This window comes from Carcharodon carcharias, chromosome 19 (assembly GCF_017639515.1).
Source record: "Carcharodon carcharias isolate sCarCar2 chromosome 19, sCarCar2.pri, whole genome shotgun sequence".
NCBI lineage: Eukaryota > Metazoa > Chordata > Chondrichthyes > Lamniformes > Lamnidae > Carcharodon > Carcharodon carcharias.
The window spans coordinates 59,438,335-59,452,516 of NC_054485.1; the positions used below are offsets into that span (position 1 = coordinate 59,438,335).

At 41.8% G+C, this 14,182-nt stretch overlaps 1 protein-coding gene across 7 annotated transcripts in view; it reads left to right on the forward strand.

The window, feature by feature from the left end:
• Nucleotides 1–14,182, forward strand: part of nfyc (nuclear transcription factor Y, gamma) — a 92,219-nt gene that overhangs the window by 30,201 nt on the left and 47,836 nt on the right. For all 7 annotated transcript variants that reach the window (XM_041212666.1, XM_041212667.1, XM_041212671.1 and 4 more), the window contains 2 exons: nt 7,818–7,931; nt 9,874–9,969. In XM_041212666.1, the coding sequence (XP_041068600.1) occupies nt 7,818–7,931; nt 9,874–9,969 (210 nt within the window). The remainder of the gene's footprint in view (nt 1–7,817; nt 7,932–9,873; nt 9,970–14,182) is intronic.

A 14,182-nucleotide genomic window follows, 5' to 3' on the forward strand; every position in this document is an offset into this window, starting at 1 on the left:
GAAGGCAAATGCACATGGGATACAGGGTAATTTGATAAGGTGGATTCAAAATTGGCTTAGTTGTACGAGACAGAGGGTGATGACAGAAGGCTGCTTTAGTGACTGGAAGCCAGTGTCCAGTGGCATACCACAGGGATCCATGCTGGGTCCCTTATTATTTGTCATTTATACAAACGATGTAGATGACAATGTGGGGAATAGGATTAGTAAGTTTGCGGATGACACAAAGATTGGCCGGGTGGTTAACAGTGAGGTTGAGTGTCTTGGGCTACAGGAAGATATAGATGGGATGGTCAAATGGGCGGATAAGTGGCAGATGGAATTTAACCCTGAAAAGTGAGAAGGAATAATTTGACAAGGAAGTATTTAATGAACAGCATGGCACTAGGAAGTTCTGAGGAACAAAGGGACCTTGGTGAGTGTGTCCGTAGACCTCTGAAGGCGGAGGGGCATGTTAGTGGAGTGGTGAAAAAGGCATATGGGATGCTTGCCTTTATCCATTGAGGCATAGATTACAAAAGTAGGGAGGTCATGTGGAATTCTATAGAACCTTGGTGAGGCCACAGCTGGAGTACTGTGTGCAGTTCTGGTCACCACATTATAGGAAGAATGTGATTGCACTGGAGGGGGTGCAGAGGAGATTCACCAGGATGTTACCTGGGATGAAACATTTAAGTTATGAAGAGAGGTTGGATAGACTTGGGTTGTATTCGTTGGAGCAGAGAAGACTGAGGGGAGACCAGATCGAGGTGTACAAGGGGTATGGATAGGGTGGATGGGGAGCAGCTGTTCCCCTTAATTGAAGGGTCAGTCACATGGGGACATAATTTCAAGGTGAGGGGCAGGAGGAGGTTTAGGGGTGATGTGAGGAAAAACGTTTTTACCCAGAGGGTGGTGACGGTCTGGAATGCGCTGCCTGGGAGGGTGGTGGAGGTGGTTTGCCTCACATCTTTTTAAAAAGTACCTGGATGAATACTTGGCACATCATAACATTCAACGCTATGGGCCAAGTGTTGGTAAATGGGATTCGGTAGGTATGTCAGGTGTTTCTCACGTATTGGTGCAGACTCGATGGGCTGAGTCTGCACTGTGTGATTTTGTGATACACCTCAGCTCACCCTGAATTCTACACTTGTAAACCTACCTTGAGTTGTTTTAAAAGAACTTTGCATTTATATAGTCCTTTAACGTAATAAAATCTCCCAAAGCATTTACGCTGGCCGTTCTTGTGGCCCTCCTCTGAACCCCTTTCAAAGCTTCTATATCTCCCTCCATTTGAGGAAACCAGAACTGGATGCAGTATTCTAAATGTGGTATAGCCAAGGTCTTTTACAAGAACAAAATGGTGTGCTTTGTTATATAGTGAGAAGTTCTGAAAATCCAACCCAGTACCCTAGCTGGTTGTGGCTCCTCAGCATTGTTCATGAGTCTTTAGAGAATTATAGACTATTATTGATTACAAAGCCAGGATCTTTTTCTCCCTCAAGAGCTTTTAGTTTGGTTCCTTGTAAGGTGTAAGTATACTTGTTGTTGGTCCTGCCCATGTACTTAACAATGGCGTTTTCTAACTTGAATACTATTTACACAGGTTTGCCCATTCTCCCTACATACCTAAATTTGTTTGCAGATATCTGTCGCTTGAAACACTTTTGATACACACTTTTGTATCACCTGTGAAGTTGGAGACCGTTTTCCCAAAACCAAATGCAGGCCATTTTACAGTGATCATAGAAAGTAGTGTCCCTAACACCAAACCCTATGAGACACCATGCAGGCTCAGAGGTTAGTAATTTTCTGTCTATGGGGCATAGCTAATTTTTATTACCTTATAGCAACTTTGCGTTAATTCCACAAGGTTTTATCTTACAGATTAACCTGTTGTCAGGATTGCATGGCAGAAAGGAAACAACATACAAACATACAAATTAGGAGCAGGAGTAAGAGTAGGAAAGAGGACAGAAGTATTATTTATACAGTATATTTATCAAATCCTGTGGCTATGTAGGCATCAGATGAATCAGGGTCAAATGCTAGGTGGGTAATCAGCCCAGGACATGCAGACATAATTCAGTTTTAAAGTAATAACATTCACTTTTTTCTTTATACTTCCATTATAAATATGTCCACACTTAAAATGGAAACTTCCTATGTAAACCTGTCACACTATAATTACACTCCCTGCCGCCAAGTGAAGTAACTGTAGCACCTCTGTTTGAGGGTAAAGGCATAATTACAGCAAAATGGGTTTTACTTCCATTTCTATTGTAAATATGAATATAGGAATTTTTAATGTAATATTGTTGATGGGGAACATACAAACTTATGAATTAGGAGCAGAGTAGGCCATTTGGCCCCTCGAGCCTGCTCCGCCATTCAATAAGATCATGGCTGATCTGATTTTTGGCTTCAATGCCACATTCCTGCCTACCCGCAATACCCTTTGACCCCCTTGTTAGTCACGAATCTATCTATCTTTGTCTTAAAAATATTCAACGACCCCGCATGTACCACTCCGTGAGAAACAGAGTTCTACAGGCTCACAACCATCTGAGAGAAAAAATTTCTCTTCGCCTGTCTTGGGAAATCCCTTATTTTAAACTGTGACCCCCTTATTTTGATCTCTCCCACAAGGGGAAATATTCTTTCAGCATCCACCTTGTCAAGTTCCCTCAAGATCTGGGGCAGAATCTTGCCCATGTCGGGCGGGGGCAGGTGGGAAGCAACCCCTGCCCATGGTCGGGTCGGACCGTGATCTCACGCCGGTGAGCTAGTTGGCCTGCTCAGCGTGAAACGCGAGCGGCAACATTGCCTCTGCAGGCAGGGGAGTGGGAGCGGAGCAAGCCCGAACTTCGCACATGCACGCAAGTGCACACTTGCAAGTCTCCCTGAGGCACAGAGCTGCCTCAGGGAGATGAACAGATTTCAAAGAAAATAATAAAGATTTTATAAATGTTATAAAACATGTCCCCTCATATGGCTGTCACATGAGCAGGGACATGTTATTTTTTAAAATTTTATTTTATTTTTATTTGCTTTTGGAAAGAAAAATTTCTTTTAACTTTCTAATCGCCTTTTAATTGTTGGCGGGCGTGCTGCGGACTCTGGCACGCGCCTACCAACCGAAATATCATGCAAGTGCGCGATGACATCTGGATGTTTGCCCAATGACATCACAAATCATTTTACACTCGGTCGGGTTGGGGATGCACCCAACCCCCGAGCTAAAAATTTTGCCCTTTCTGTTTCAATAAGATCACCTCTCGTTCTTCTAAACCCCAATGTATACAGGCTGAACCTGTCGATTCTTTCCTCATAAGATAATGCCCTCATCACAGGAAGCAATCAAGTGAATCTTCTTTAAACTGCTTCTAATGTAGTTTTTTCTTAAATAAGGACACCAAAATTGTACACAGTACTCTCAATGTGATCTCACCAGTGCCCTGTACAACTGTAGCAAAACATCTCTACTTTTATGTTTCATTCCTCTTGCAATAAATGCCAACATTCCATTTGCCTTCCTAATCACTTGCTATACTTGCATACTTTGTGATTTATGTACCAGGACTCCCAGGTTCCTCTGTTTCCCAGAGTTCTGCAACCTCTCTCCATTAGATAATATGCTGTTTTTCCATTCTTCCTGCCAAAGTGAACAAGTTCACATTTTCTGACATTATACTCCATCTGCCAAATTTTTGCCTGCTCACTTGACCTATGCATGTCCCTTTGTAGACTCCTTATGTCCCCTTCACAGCTTACTCTCCTTCCTATCTTTGTGTCATCAGCAAATTTAGCAACCAACTATTCGGCCCCTTCAGCCAAGTCATCGATATAGATTATAAATAGCTGAGGCCCCAGCACTGATCCCTGTGGCATTCCAATTGTTACATCTTGCAAACCTGAAAATAACCCATTTATTCTTACTCTACTTTTCCTGTTAGCTAACCAATCCTTTATCCATGCTAATATGTCACCTCCTACACCATCAGTTCTTATTTTGTATAGTAAACTTTGATGTGGCACCATATCAAATGCTTCTGGAAATCTAAGTACACCACATCCACAGGTGCCCCTTTATCCACGTTGCTTGTTACTTCCTCAAATAACCCCAATAAATCAGTCAAGCACTATTCCCCTTGCATCAAACCATGTTGACTCTGCCTGATTGCAATGATATTTTCTAAGTGCCCTGCTATAACCTCCTTTACTAATAGATTTCAGCACTTTCCCAATGACGATGTTAAGCTAACTAGCCTGTAGTTTCCTGTCTCCTTTCTTTCTTACATAGAGTTACACTTGCTATTTTCTAGTTTAATGGGACCTTTCCAGAATCTAGGGAATTTTGGAAAATTAAAACCCATTCATCCACTATTTCAACAGCCACTTCTTTTAAGACCCTAGGATGAAGTCCATCAGAACCCAGGGACTTGGCAGCTTTGACTTTTAATAATTTTCTCAGTACCCTTTCCCTGCTGATTGTAACTGTTTTAAGTTTCTCACTCCTATTCACCTCTTGATTCACAATTATTTCTGGGATGTTACTTGTATCCTCTACAGTGAAAACCAGTGCAAAGTATCTATTCAATTCATGAGCCGTTCCCTTATTTTCTGTTATTAATTCCCCAGACACTCACTCTCTAGATGACAAACGCTCACCTTAATTAGCCTTTTCCTTTTTAAATATCTGTAAAAACTCATACTATCTGTTTTATATTTCTAGCCAGCTTTCTCTCGTACTCTAATTTCTCCAACCATTTTATTCTTTGGGTCATTTTTTTGTTGGCTTTTTGCACTGTCTAATCTTCTGACCTGCCACTCATCTTCGTGGAATTATACGCTTTTTCTTTCAATTTGATACTATCTTTAACTTCCTTAGTTAGCCGCAGATGATGCATTGTTCCCCTAGAGCCTTTCTTTCTCACTGGCTTGTATAGTTTTCTGAGTATTATGAAATATCTCCTTAAATATCTGCCACTGCATCTCTACTGACCTAACCTTTAACCTAATTCTCCAGTTCACTTTAGCTAGCTCTGTCTTCAGACCCTTATAATTGCCTTTAAGTTTAAAAGACCAGTCTTGGACCCACTCTTCTCTCCGTTATGACTGAATTTTACATTCACTTTGTTATAATCAATGCTACCGAGGAGCACCTTTACCAAGAGGTTCTTAATCAAGCCTGTCTTGTTGCCCATTTCCAGAATTACTAGCGTAGCCTGCTGTTTGGTTGGCTGTAGAATGTGCTGCTCTGGGAAACTGTCTCCAAAACACATGATTACCTTCTCCCTGATTCGCCTAATCTACACACAAATTAAAATCATGCATTGCTGTACCTTTGTCACAAGCCCCCATTATTTCTTCCAATATACCCTGCCCTGGAGTGTGGTTACGGTTAGGGAGTTTATAAGTTACTCTCAAAAGTGACTCCCTACCTTTACTATTTCTCATCTCTACCCAAACTGATTCTACATCTTGACCTTTCATAACTAAGGTCATCCCTCTCTAATGTACAAGTGCCATCCTTAATTAACAGACCAACCCCTCCACCTTTTCCTAGATTTCTGTCCTTCCAGAATGTCATGTACCCTTGAATATTCAGGTGCCAGCTACTGTCATCTTGCAGCCATATCTTTGTAATGGGTATCAGGTCATACATATTTATTTCTATTTGAGCTCTCAATTCATCCATTTTGTTATGAATGCTTTGTGCATTTTGATAAAGAGCCTTTAGTTCTGTCGTTTTTACTATTTTGCAACCCCTAGCCTTTTCTGCTGGCTCACTTTTAAGTTTGTATGCTCTCTCCCTCCCTGCCACACTCTGATTATCTTTCCCCTTATTGTGACCTTGCTCTCTTGCCTTATCTTCTCTCTTGAATTTATTACACCTCATATTGTCCCTACTGCCCTAGTTATGCAACTCACTGGAACACTGGTCCCAGCATGGTTCAGGTGAAGACCGTCCCAATGATACAGCTCCCACTTTTCACAGTACTGGAGCAGGTGCCCCATGAATTTAAACCCATTTCTCCCACACTGATCTTTGAGCCACGTATTTAACTCTGATGTATTTACCTGACACCAATTTGCTTATGGCTCAGGTTCTGCTTTTTAGTTTAACCCCCTAGCTGCTCATACTGCCAAAGCAGAACCTCTTTCCTGTTCCTACCTATGTCATAGGTATCTCTGTGGCCCATGACCACTGGATCAACCCTCTCCTACTGCAAGTCCCTCTCCAGCCCAGATCAGATGTCCTTAATCCTGGCACCTGAAAGTTAACACAGCCTTCTGGACTTTCTTTCTTGGCGCAGAGAACTGTGAACAATACTGTGCCTGACTATACTGTCCCCTACATTCCTATTAACTCTCCCCGCTTGAATGGCTCCCTGAATCATGGTTAGTTCGCTTATCTACCCTGCAGTTGCAAGCACCTTGAACCTGTTGGACAGTTGTGAGAGCTGAGACTCCTCCACTTTTGCCTTCTCAATCCCCTTACTGCCTTATTTGTGGTCAAACCCTCCTGTGCCTGACCACTGACCAAATCAGAAGAACCTATCCTAGGAGGTGTGACTGCCTCCTGGAATAAAGTGTCAGGTAACTTTTTTCCCCCTCCATGATGCATCGCAGTGTCTGCAGATCGGCCTCCAGCTCTCTTACTTTGAGCTACAGATGCTTACTGCAGACATGCTTGCCTTGGATCACACCGGTGTTCAAAAGCATCCACATTCTGCAGTCATAACACATTACCTTCCCTGACATCTTTATCATTTGTATTATTATGTATAAAATCTTAAAATTATGAATAAATTGAGTTTTGAAAGATATGAAAAAATAATCACCAACCAATCACTTACCCATTTCCCTGTGAAATTACATACACCAATGAACCTCTGCCACCGCCCTTCTTACTGGAGATCTCCGCCTTGCACTGTTTGAAGCCTCTTGCTTTGGGGAGGGGGAGTGGGGGGGTGGTCTCACTCCCGTGCTTAATGAAGCCTCTTGCCTGGGGGAGGGGTCACCCTCTCGCACTGCTTGAAGTCTCCCACTGGGTGTCTCCCTCTCGCATTGTTTGAAGCCTCTTCTTACATAGGGTCTGTGTACAGATGTTGTGGAAGGATTGTTTTGAGTGCAGTTTTGGATTTTTGGTGAAGGTTTGTATATTAATACCTTGCTGTTTTGCTTAACATGTTTTTCTGCATGTAGCCTGATTATGCTTGTGGACATTTGATGTGTACCAATAGCTTATATTTACATCCTGTCTAAAATGGACACTGTCCATAATTAAAAAGGCCCCCATCCTTACTTAAAACTATCAGATCAAATTATATTTTCATTAACTATTACTTAATACCCTTTATATACCAACAATTGTTATACCCTGTAGTGTTGAACAAGGTAAGTGGTGTCTCACCTATTAAAACAACAACTAAAACCTGTTCAGCAAATAACTGAAGTTTGAATGTTTTCCCTGTAGTTGTGAATTCCTGATGGAAGGATAAACATCAAAGGAATTTTTGAAATCTTTAAATTACTCTCCTGCCTAATCTTGAAAAGTGATCATTTTATAAACTTTTAAGTATAAAACCCAGATTGCCAGTTGCTGTTTCAAATTGCAGCCGAGTAGCACAAAATTGGGGATGGTGTTTAAATTGCTTATAAGCTGCTAGAATATATGGGACTTTGTAGAGTGAGCAGTGCCTTGCAGCCCTGTATTAGTAAGGTACTATCAATGGAAGTGCTTTGATCAGCCTGTCCTCACTAACAGCAGATGACAGGAGCGCTGACTTTTAGGATGTAACCATCACATTCTCCTTTTATCTTTGTAGATGATCAGCGCAGAGGCACCAGTGCTGTTTGCGAAGGCAGCTCAAATTTTCATTACAGAGTTATCCTTGCGAGCGTGGATACACACTGAAGATAACAAACGCAGGACTCTGCAGGTATTCTGAACACCAGGCTTGCTAAAATAGGAAGTTGGACTGCAAAGGAGGAATTAAAGTGAGAATATGCTAATCCAGCAGCAAGAGAGGATCAGACTGTGCAAGGAGGCCTGCCTCAACTGATCTGCAGACTTCCACTTTAGACCAGGACTATTGCTATCAGCTGGGGAAAAGGAGAATTGTCTTAAGAGGGTTTCTTTCTTCAACATTCCTCTGTATTAGTCACACCCACGTGGGATGCTTATGCACTGGTTGTCCCACACTCCCAGTCAAAGCAGAATAATGTGAATGACACAAGTTTTGACGGAATACCTAAAAGGAGGATTTATTATCACAGCTGCTATTTTCACTAAAAGTTGCTTAATTAGAATTATGTTTTGATGCACTATTTGTTTTGAGCAATAACAGCATCAGTGCTGCTGTTTAACATGAACACCTATTTTGGTGTCAGATTATTCCTACACAAGTGGTTATTGCTGCTGACTGTGGAAGTAGTTAACAGCTGGTGTAGCCAAAATAACAGACTTTAATCTCATTGGTGTGGATCTTATTTTTGATATGAGAGGGTTTAATGCATTAACCTTTGTCTAGTTGAATCAAAAAGTCTTCCTAAGGTGTGGTTTTGAATCTGTCTGACACACTCATCTGGTCTATGAGGTTAGACCAGAGTTTTCTTCCAATAAATATCGCAGCTTGCAGCCTTGCTAAAATCTCAGCAAAAGTGGTACATCTCCACAAACAGAAGAGGAATGTATGAATGAGCCCCAGGCTGCTCTCAGCAGAGGGCAACAGGCTACATGCCTGATAGAATAGAATTTAAATATAGACACAAAGAAACATAACTTTTAAATTTCCCATTGTTTTTTCATTGCCTTTGATGTATGATTCCATAGGCAGTGGGGTAGTTGTTGAGTGGTGGTGACACAGTGGTACCTCTCTTAAGTAGTTGTCCATCAGGGTTGGCTTGGACTGAGTGTTTCCTGTGAATGAGAGGGGTGGGAAGGTAGTGATTGGACCAGAACTAAGCTAAACCCTGTTCTTAATCTGAAACCCATACCATTCATTTTGTTTTGGGAATTATTTGATAGGAAAGATTGGAAACTGTGACTAGTTCTTCTTTCCTCTACTCTCTCTCCATTTTCCCATTTGCCCAGAAATATTGCAATACATTGTCTCATCTCAGCTGCTGTGGCTGAGACTGATCAGTTCAGCACTAACTAGAATGTAGCCATGGGTACATAACAGATGCTCCAAATTCTGATGTTTTCAGTACATTTTCTCACTGCCTTGTTTGGGGGCCTTGGGATATACTAACAATTCCAATGTCGATGGACTCTTAAGCTTTTGGGAGCCAGCCGTGCATTAATAAAGAGCTAGTTTTATTTTTGAGGGATGAGGGTTAAATGCTGTTCAGTACAAGGGAAGGTTAAAGGCCAGTACTTGGACAGGTCTGTTTGGCTGCAGTCTGACATAAAAGATTTGAACTTTATCTTACTGCTAAGAGTTTAACTGACTCAGCAGTAAAATATTTTAATGCAATATAACTAACCAGGGTGCCAGTCCAGCTTCTAAATTCATAACAAAAGCTCTAAGGAACAGTAAGAGAGCATGAGGTGCAACAGCCACTCCCTTCCTTTTGATAGATCAATCCCACCTATGCACTTTCTCATATTCCTCAGACACTTTTCAAACTGCTCAGTGCTTGCCTAACCCAGATTCATTCCAGAAGCTAGAACTACATTTGTGCTTTGGGGTAAGAATGAAGTAGATTTTCTATCATTGAATTATGATGTTGTGGATGGAAACTCCCTTCATTTTCCCAAATGAACTGGTGCTTTCTGCAAAATTTAACCTCCTATCTCAGACACCTGTCACCTGTTTGTATTGCTGCTCTGTTACCATACCTGTTTCTGAAATACTTCTGATGTTTCCCTCCTGACAGAGGAATGACATTGCAATGGCCATCACTAAGTTCGATCAGTTTGATTTTCTGATTGACATTGTTCCTAGAGATGAGTTGAAACCTCCAAAACGACAGGTAAGGAGCAAAAAAATCTGTGCGTATTGCAGATCATCAGAAATCTAAATCTCTTTTTTTCACCCTGCCCCTTAAACCTGGTAATTTGGTGCTCCTATTTAAGAGGGCTTATGTTCATTGGCTAAGGATTAAGTAGTTGCATTGAATTATTTTCTTCAGCAAAATGAAACAGTGCCTTCTGGTGGCAGAATACATGAGCAAATATTTTTAAAATTTGTATTCTCTGTATTTTTTGGGTAGAAAAATAGAAAGTGGAAGTCTGAATTTCTTTTTGATAATTTCATTTTGTTTATTTTTTTTAATAAACTATTTATGTGACAGATTATTCAGAAGTGGGGAATTGAAAGTTCACTGCAATATGAATAATCTCTATCCACTGCCCATCTGTTAGGGCACTATCATTTAGGTGGTGATGTGGATTAATTTTTATGACCCAGATTTGGGGATATTTAACCTGAGGTGGTTGGAGTTCAGTTTCATATGATGCTATCTAGTCATCCATGGTTTCATTAAGATACTGTAAGAGGTCCTGTTCCAAACAAAGTCCATAATGTGTTTGCTTTTCTTACATTTTAGACAGGTTTTACTGTGCTTGTGTACTGTGCGGTTTGGGTGAAGGAAATCCACTTTCAAAAGAGCCTACAAATGAAAATCTTCAGCCATACACTAGACCCACATTGATCCATCACTCTGCATGGCAGACTGTCGATGGTTTTCACACCAGTTGCTGACTTTTTAGTATTTTTGCTTCAGTCTCCAGCTTTCAAGAGGTACAGCTTCAGAAGGAATGAGGCATATGGAGGAGGGCTTACTGCCTCCAATGAGATGCAATTTGCCAGAGGAATGCACAGTAGGACAGGAAAAGAGCTGGTTAGCTGTAGGATGTAGAGGAAAATATTGTTAGATTCTGATAAGATCAACCGTTTAGTCTTAAGTGTGTGCGGTCCATTTTTATTCCCCATCCATTCAGTTATGCTCTGGTGCAGCGGTCATGTAAACATCTTTAACTGAAAGCTTTACGTGATAAATACGGCTTTCAGTTGGATGTTTATGTTACCTTGTCACTAAAATTCTCTGAATATCCTTGTTTCAATTTACTAAACCAGAATGAATTTCTTGTTAGGTCACTTTCCTTAGAAACCTTGGCTCCGTTATAATCTGCCTGAAGTAAGCTACCTTCCCACAGAAGCCATTGGCATGGTTCTTTCTGAAGAATGATACGTAGACCTTGTGGTTTCCAGAATGATAGCTGGCTCTCAATGTGCTTGACTGGCTAGGGTGTTGGAATGAAGTGGTCTGTTATGGTGGAGAGTTTTAACTTTAATAAGCTTACATGAATGTTGCTGTTGCTTTGCACCTCTGCTTGTTCAGTCTTTGTGCCTGTACGTGTTTTCTCTTCAATCTCGAGTACATCCTCCTAGACTGACATTAGAGTAGTACAGGCATAATTAGTAACTAGGGCCAGTGGATTACTACTAGCTATCTGTTTGGTTAGTTAAAGGAGGGGTAGGCCTTTATCTATTGGGATATTACATAATACAGGAAAGTTGCTCTTTATAACCAGATAAGCTGCAGTTTATGTCTTAATGTTTTATTCTCCATATTCTAGGTTAGTATCGCTACTTGCAGCGATTGCTTAAATTCCTGGGCTTGCATCCCACTAGGAGATATAAAAATATCTTTTGAGGGGGAGTTAGGGGTCTTTTCCTAGGCAATTACCGTAACTATTTGGGCACAAAGGGGTGTTAGTGGAATTCTAGATGTGCTCTTGTTTGCCATGTTGCAAAAGAAACAGTTAGTGGGGCAGTAGGTTGGGATTCCTGTGTTTCTGATCATATCTAGTCTTTTGCATAGCAGTTGTGAAGTTATTGCAAATCTAGTTCTAGCGTGTGGATTGTTAAGTTTTTTTAGTTATAAGTGATCTCTTACCCATCTTGACGGTATTGATTGCTGGCAGTTTATACTGCTGTAAACATCCTTGACTGGAAGCTGTGTGGAGATGGATGGGCTTTCAGTCAGATGTTTGCAGCTGTTGACTGCTGCTTACTTCAATGAATCACTGCTCCTCTGACATTCCCTGTTTCAAGAGTCCTATAGTATTGAACTACGTCTTGTGGAAAAAGCTGATATTTGAAGTGTAGGTGTACGTGTGTGGTTTTCAAGGTGAGGGATAATACTGCTGGGGAATAGGATGGGGTTTCTCCTATTATCAAATGCCCCCATTTTAGCACAGCTTCAATAAAAGTTTGTCTTTTCCCATTCTCCTTTTTCTCTCGGAACTGATCACTTAGGAGTGAGTTGAGTAGAAATTTCTTCGCTCAAAGGCTGTGAACTTATGGCATTCTGCGCCACGTGAGTTTGTGGATGCACATTCATTGTGTATATTTAAGGCTGGGATTCACCGATTTGTGGCCTTGGAATCAAGGAGTATGGGGAGTGCACGAGGAAGTGGAGCTAAGGCAGATAATCAGCCATGATGGTATTGAATGGCGGAGTGCACAATGGTCTACTCCTGCTTCTATTTCTTTCTTCTCTCTTCCCCCATCCTTCCTTTGACCACTTAGCTAACTCACAGCTTTTGTTCATTACCCTGCAGATTCCACCAGTAAGACTGCCGATCACAGTAGATTTGAGTGAAGGTTTTATAAATCCACCTTCCTTTGCTATATCCTAGGGCCTGATTGATGAGATGGGAAGATTGTCTACATTCTGAACTTTGCTGACGACCACTTTTGCTGGCATGTAATAAACATGCATGAGGCCATGTTGCAGTAGTTTTGCCCCCAAAGTCAAGTCTTTCCCCAAATGAAGTGTCTGTACTCTGGTGTTTCCTGTAATGTTATGGTCAAGCTCAGGAGGCCATCATTTGGAAAGAACCAGTGTGTCATTCCACTGTGCCTTATGGGGGTTGCTTAGAGGTGTGGAATTCTCTGGCAATGAGTAGCACACTTCTCACCACATGAGAACCCAAAGTGAAGGAAACCGCAGAAGTAAATAAGGTGTTGTAATCAAGAATTAGCGGCAAAATGATGCCAATCTTGGCATCTGATTATTGCTTAAACTGTTTCGTTAACAAGTCCTTCAACTTGTTTGTGGTGCAAAACTGAATACGTTTTGTGCCAGTATACCTGCTTTATTTTGAAACAGTGTCATTAAACTGTAGGATGTTGCCAATGTCTTCTCAGGACTGAGACCAAAGTTGAAAAGCATAGGAGAAGTGGAGGAGTAATGATGGAATTGTGCATATGCTCTCTAACCCAGCGAGAGCAACAATTAGCGTAGCATCCTGTTCAGTAAAGTGACAGAAAGGGTCATCAACAGTGCTATCAAGTGGCACTTGCTGAGCAATAATCTGCTCACTGACATTCAGTTGGGGTCACTCAGCTCCTGACCTCATTACAACCTTGGTTCAAACATGGACAAAAGAGCTGAACTCGTGAGGTGAGTGTGACTGCCCTTGACATCGAGGCAGTGTTTGACCAAGTGTGGCATGAAGGAGCCCTGGCAAAACTGGAGTCGATGGAAATTGGAGAGAACCCTCCATTGGTTGGAGTTACACCAAGCACAAAGGAAGATAGTTCTGATTGTTGGAAGTCAATCATCTTAGATCCAGGACATCACTGACCTAGGCCCAACCATCTTCAGCTGCTTCATCAATGACCTTCCTTCCATCATAAGGTCAGAAGTGGGGATGTTCGCTGATGATTGCACATTATTCATCACCATTCGCGACTCCTCAGATACTGAAGCAGTCCATGTCTAAATGCAGCTAGACCTTGGAACTACCCAGGTTTGGACTGACAAGTGACAAATAACATTTGCGCCACACAGCTGCCCATCAATGAGTATCTCCAACAAGAGCAAATCTAACCATTGCCCCTTGACATTTAATGGCATTACTATCGCTGAATCCCTCACTATCCTCTTTGACCAGAAACTGGACTGGACTAGCCATATGAATATTGTGGCTACAAGAGCAGGTCAGAGGTTGGGAATCCTGGGGTGAGTAACTCACCTCCTGACTCCCCAAAGCCTGTTCACCATCTACAAGGCACAAGTCAGGAGTGTGATGGAATAGTCCCCACTTGCCTGCATGAGTGCAGCTCCAAGAGCACTCAAGGAGCTCGGCATCATCCAGGACAGAGCAGCCCGCTTGACAGGCACCACATTCACAAACATTCACTCCCTTCATCACCTACGCACAGTGGCAGCA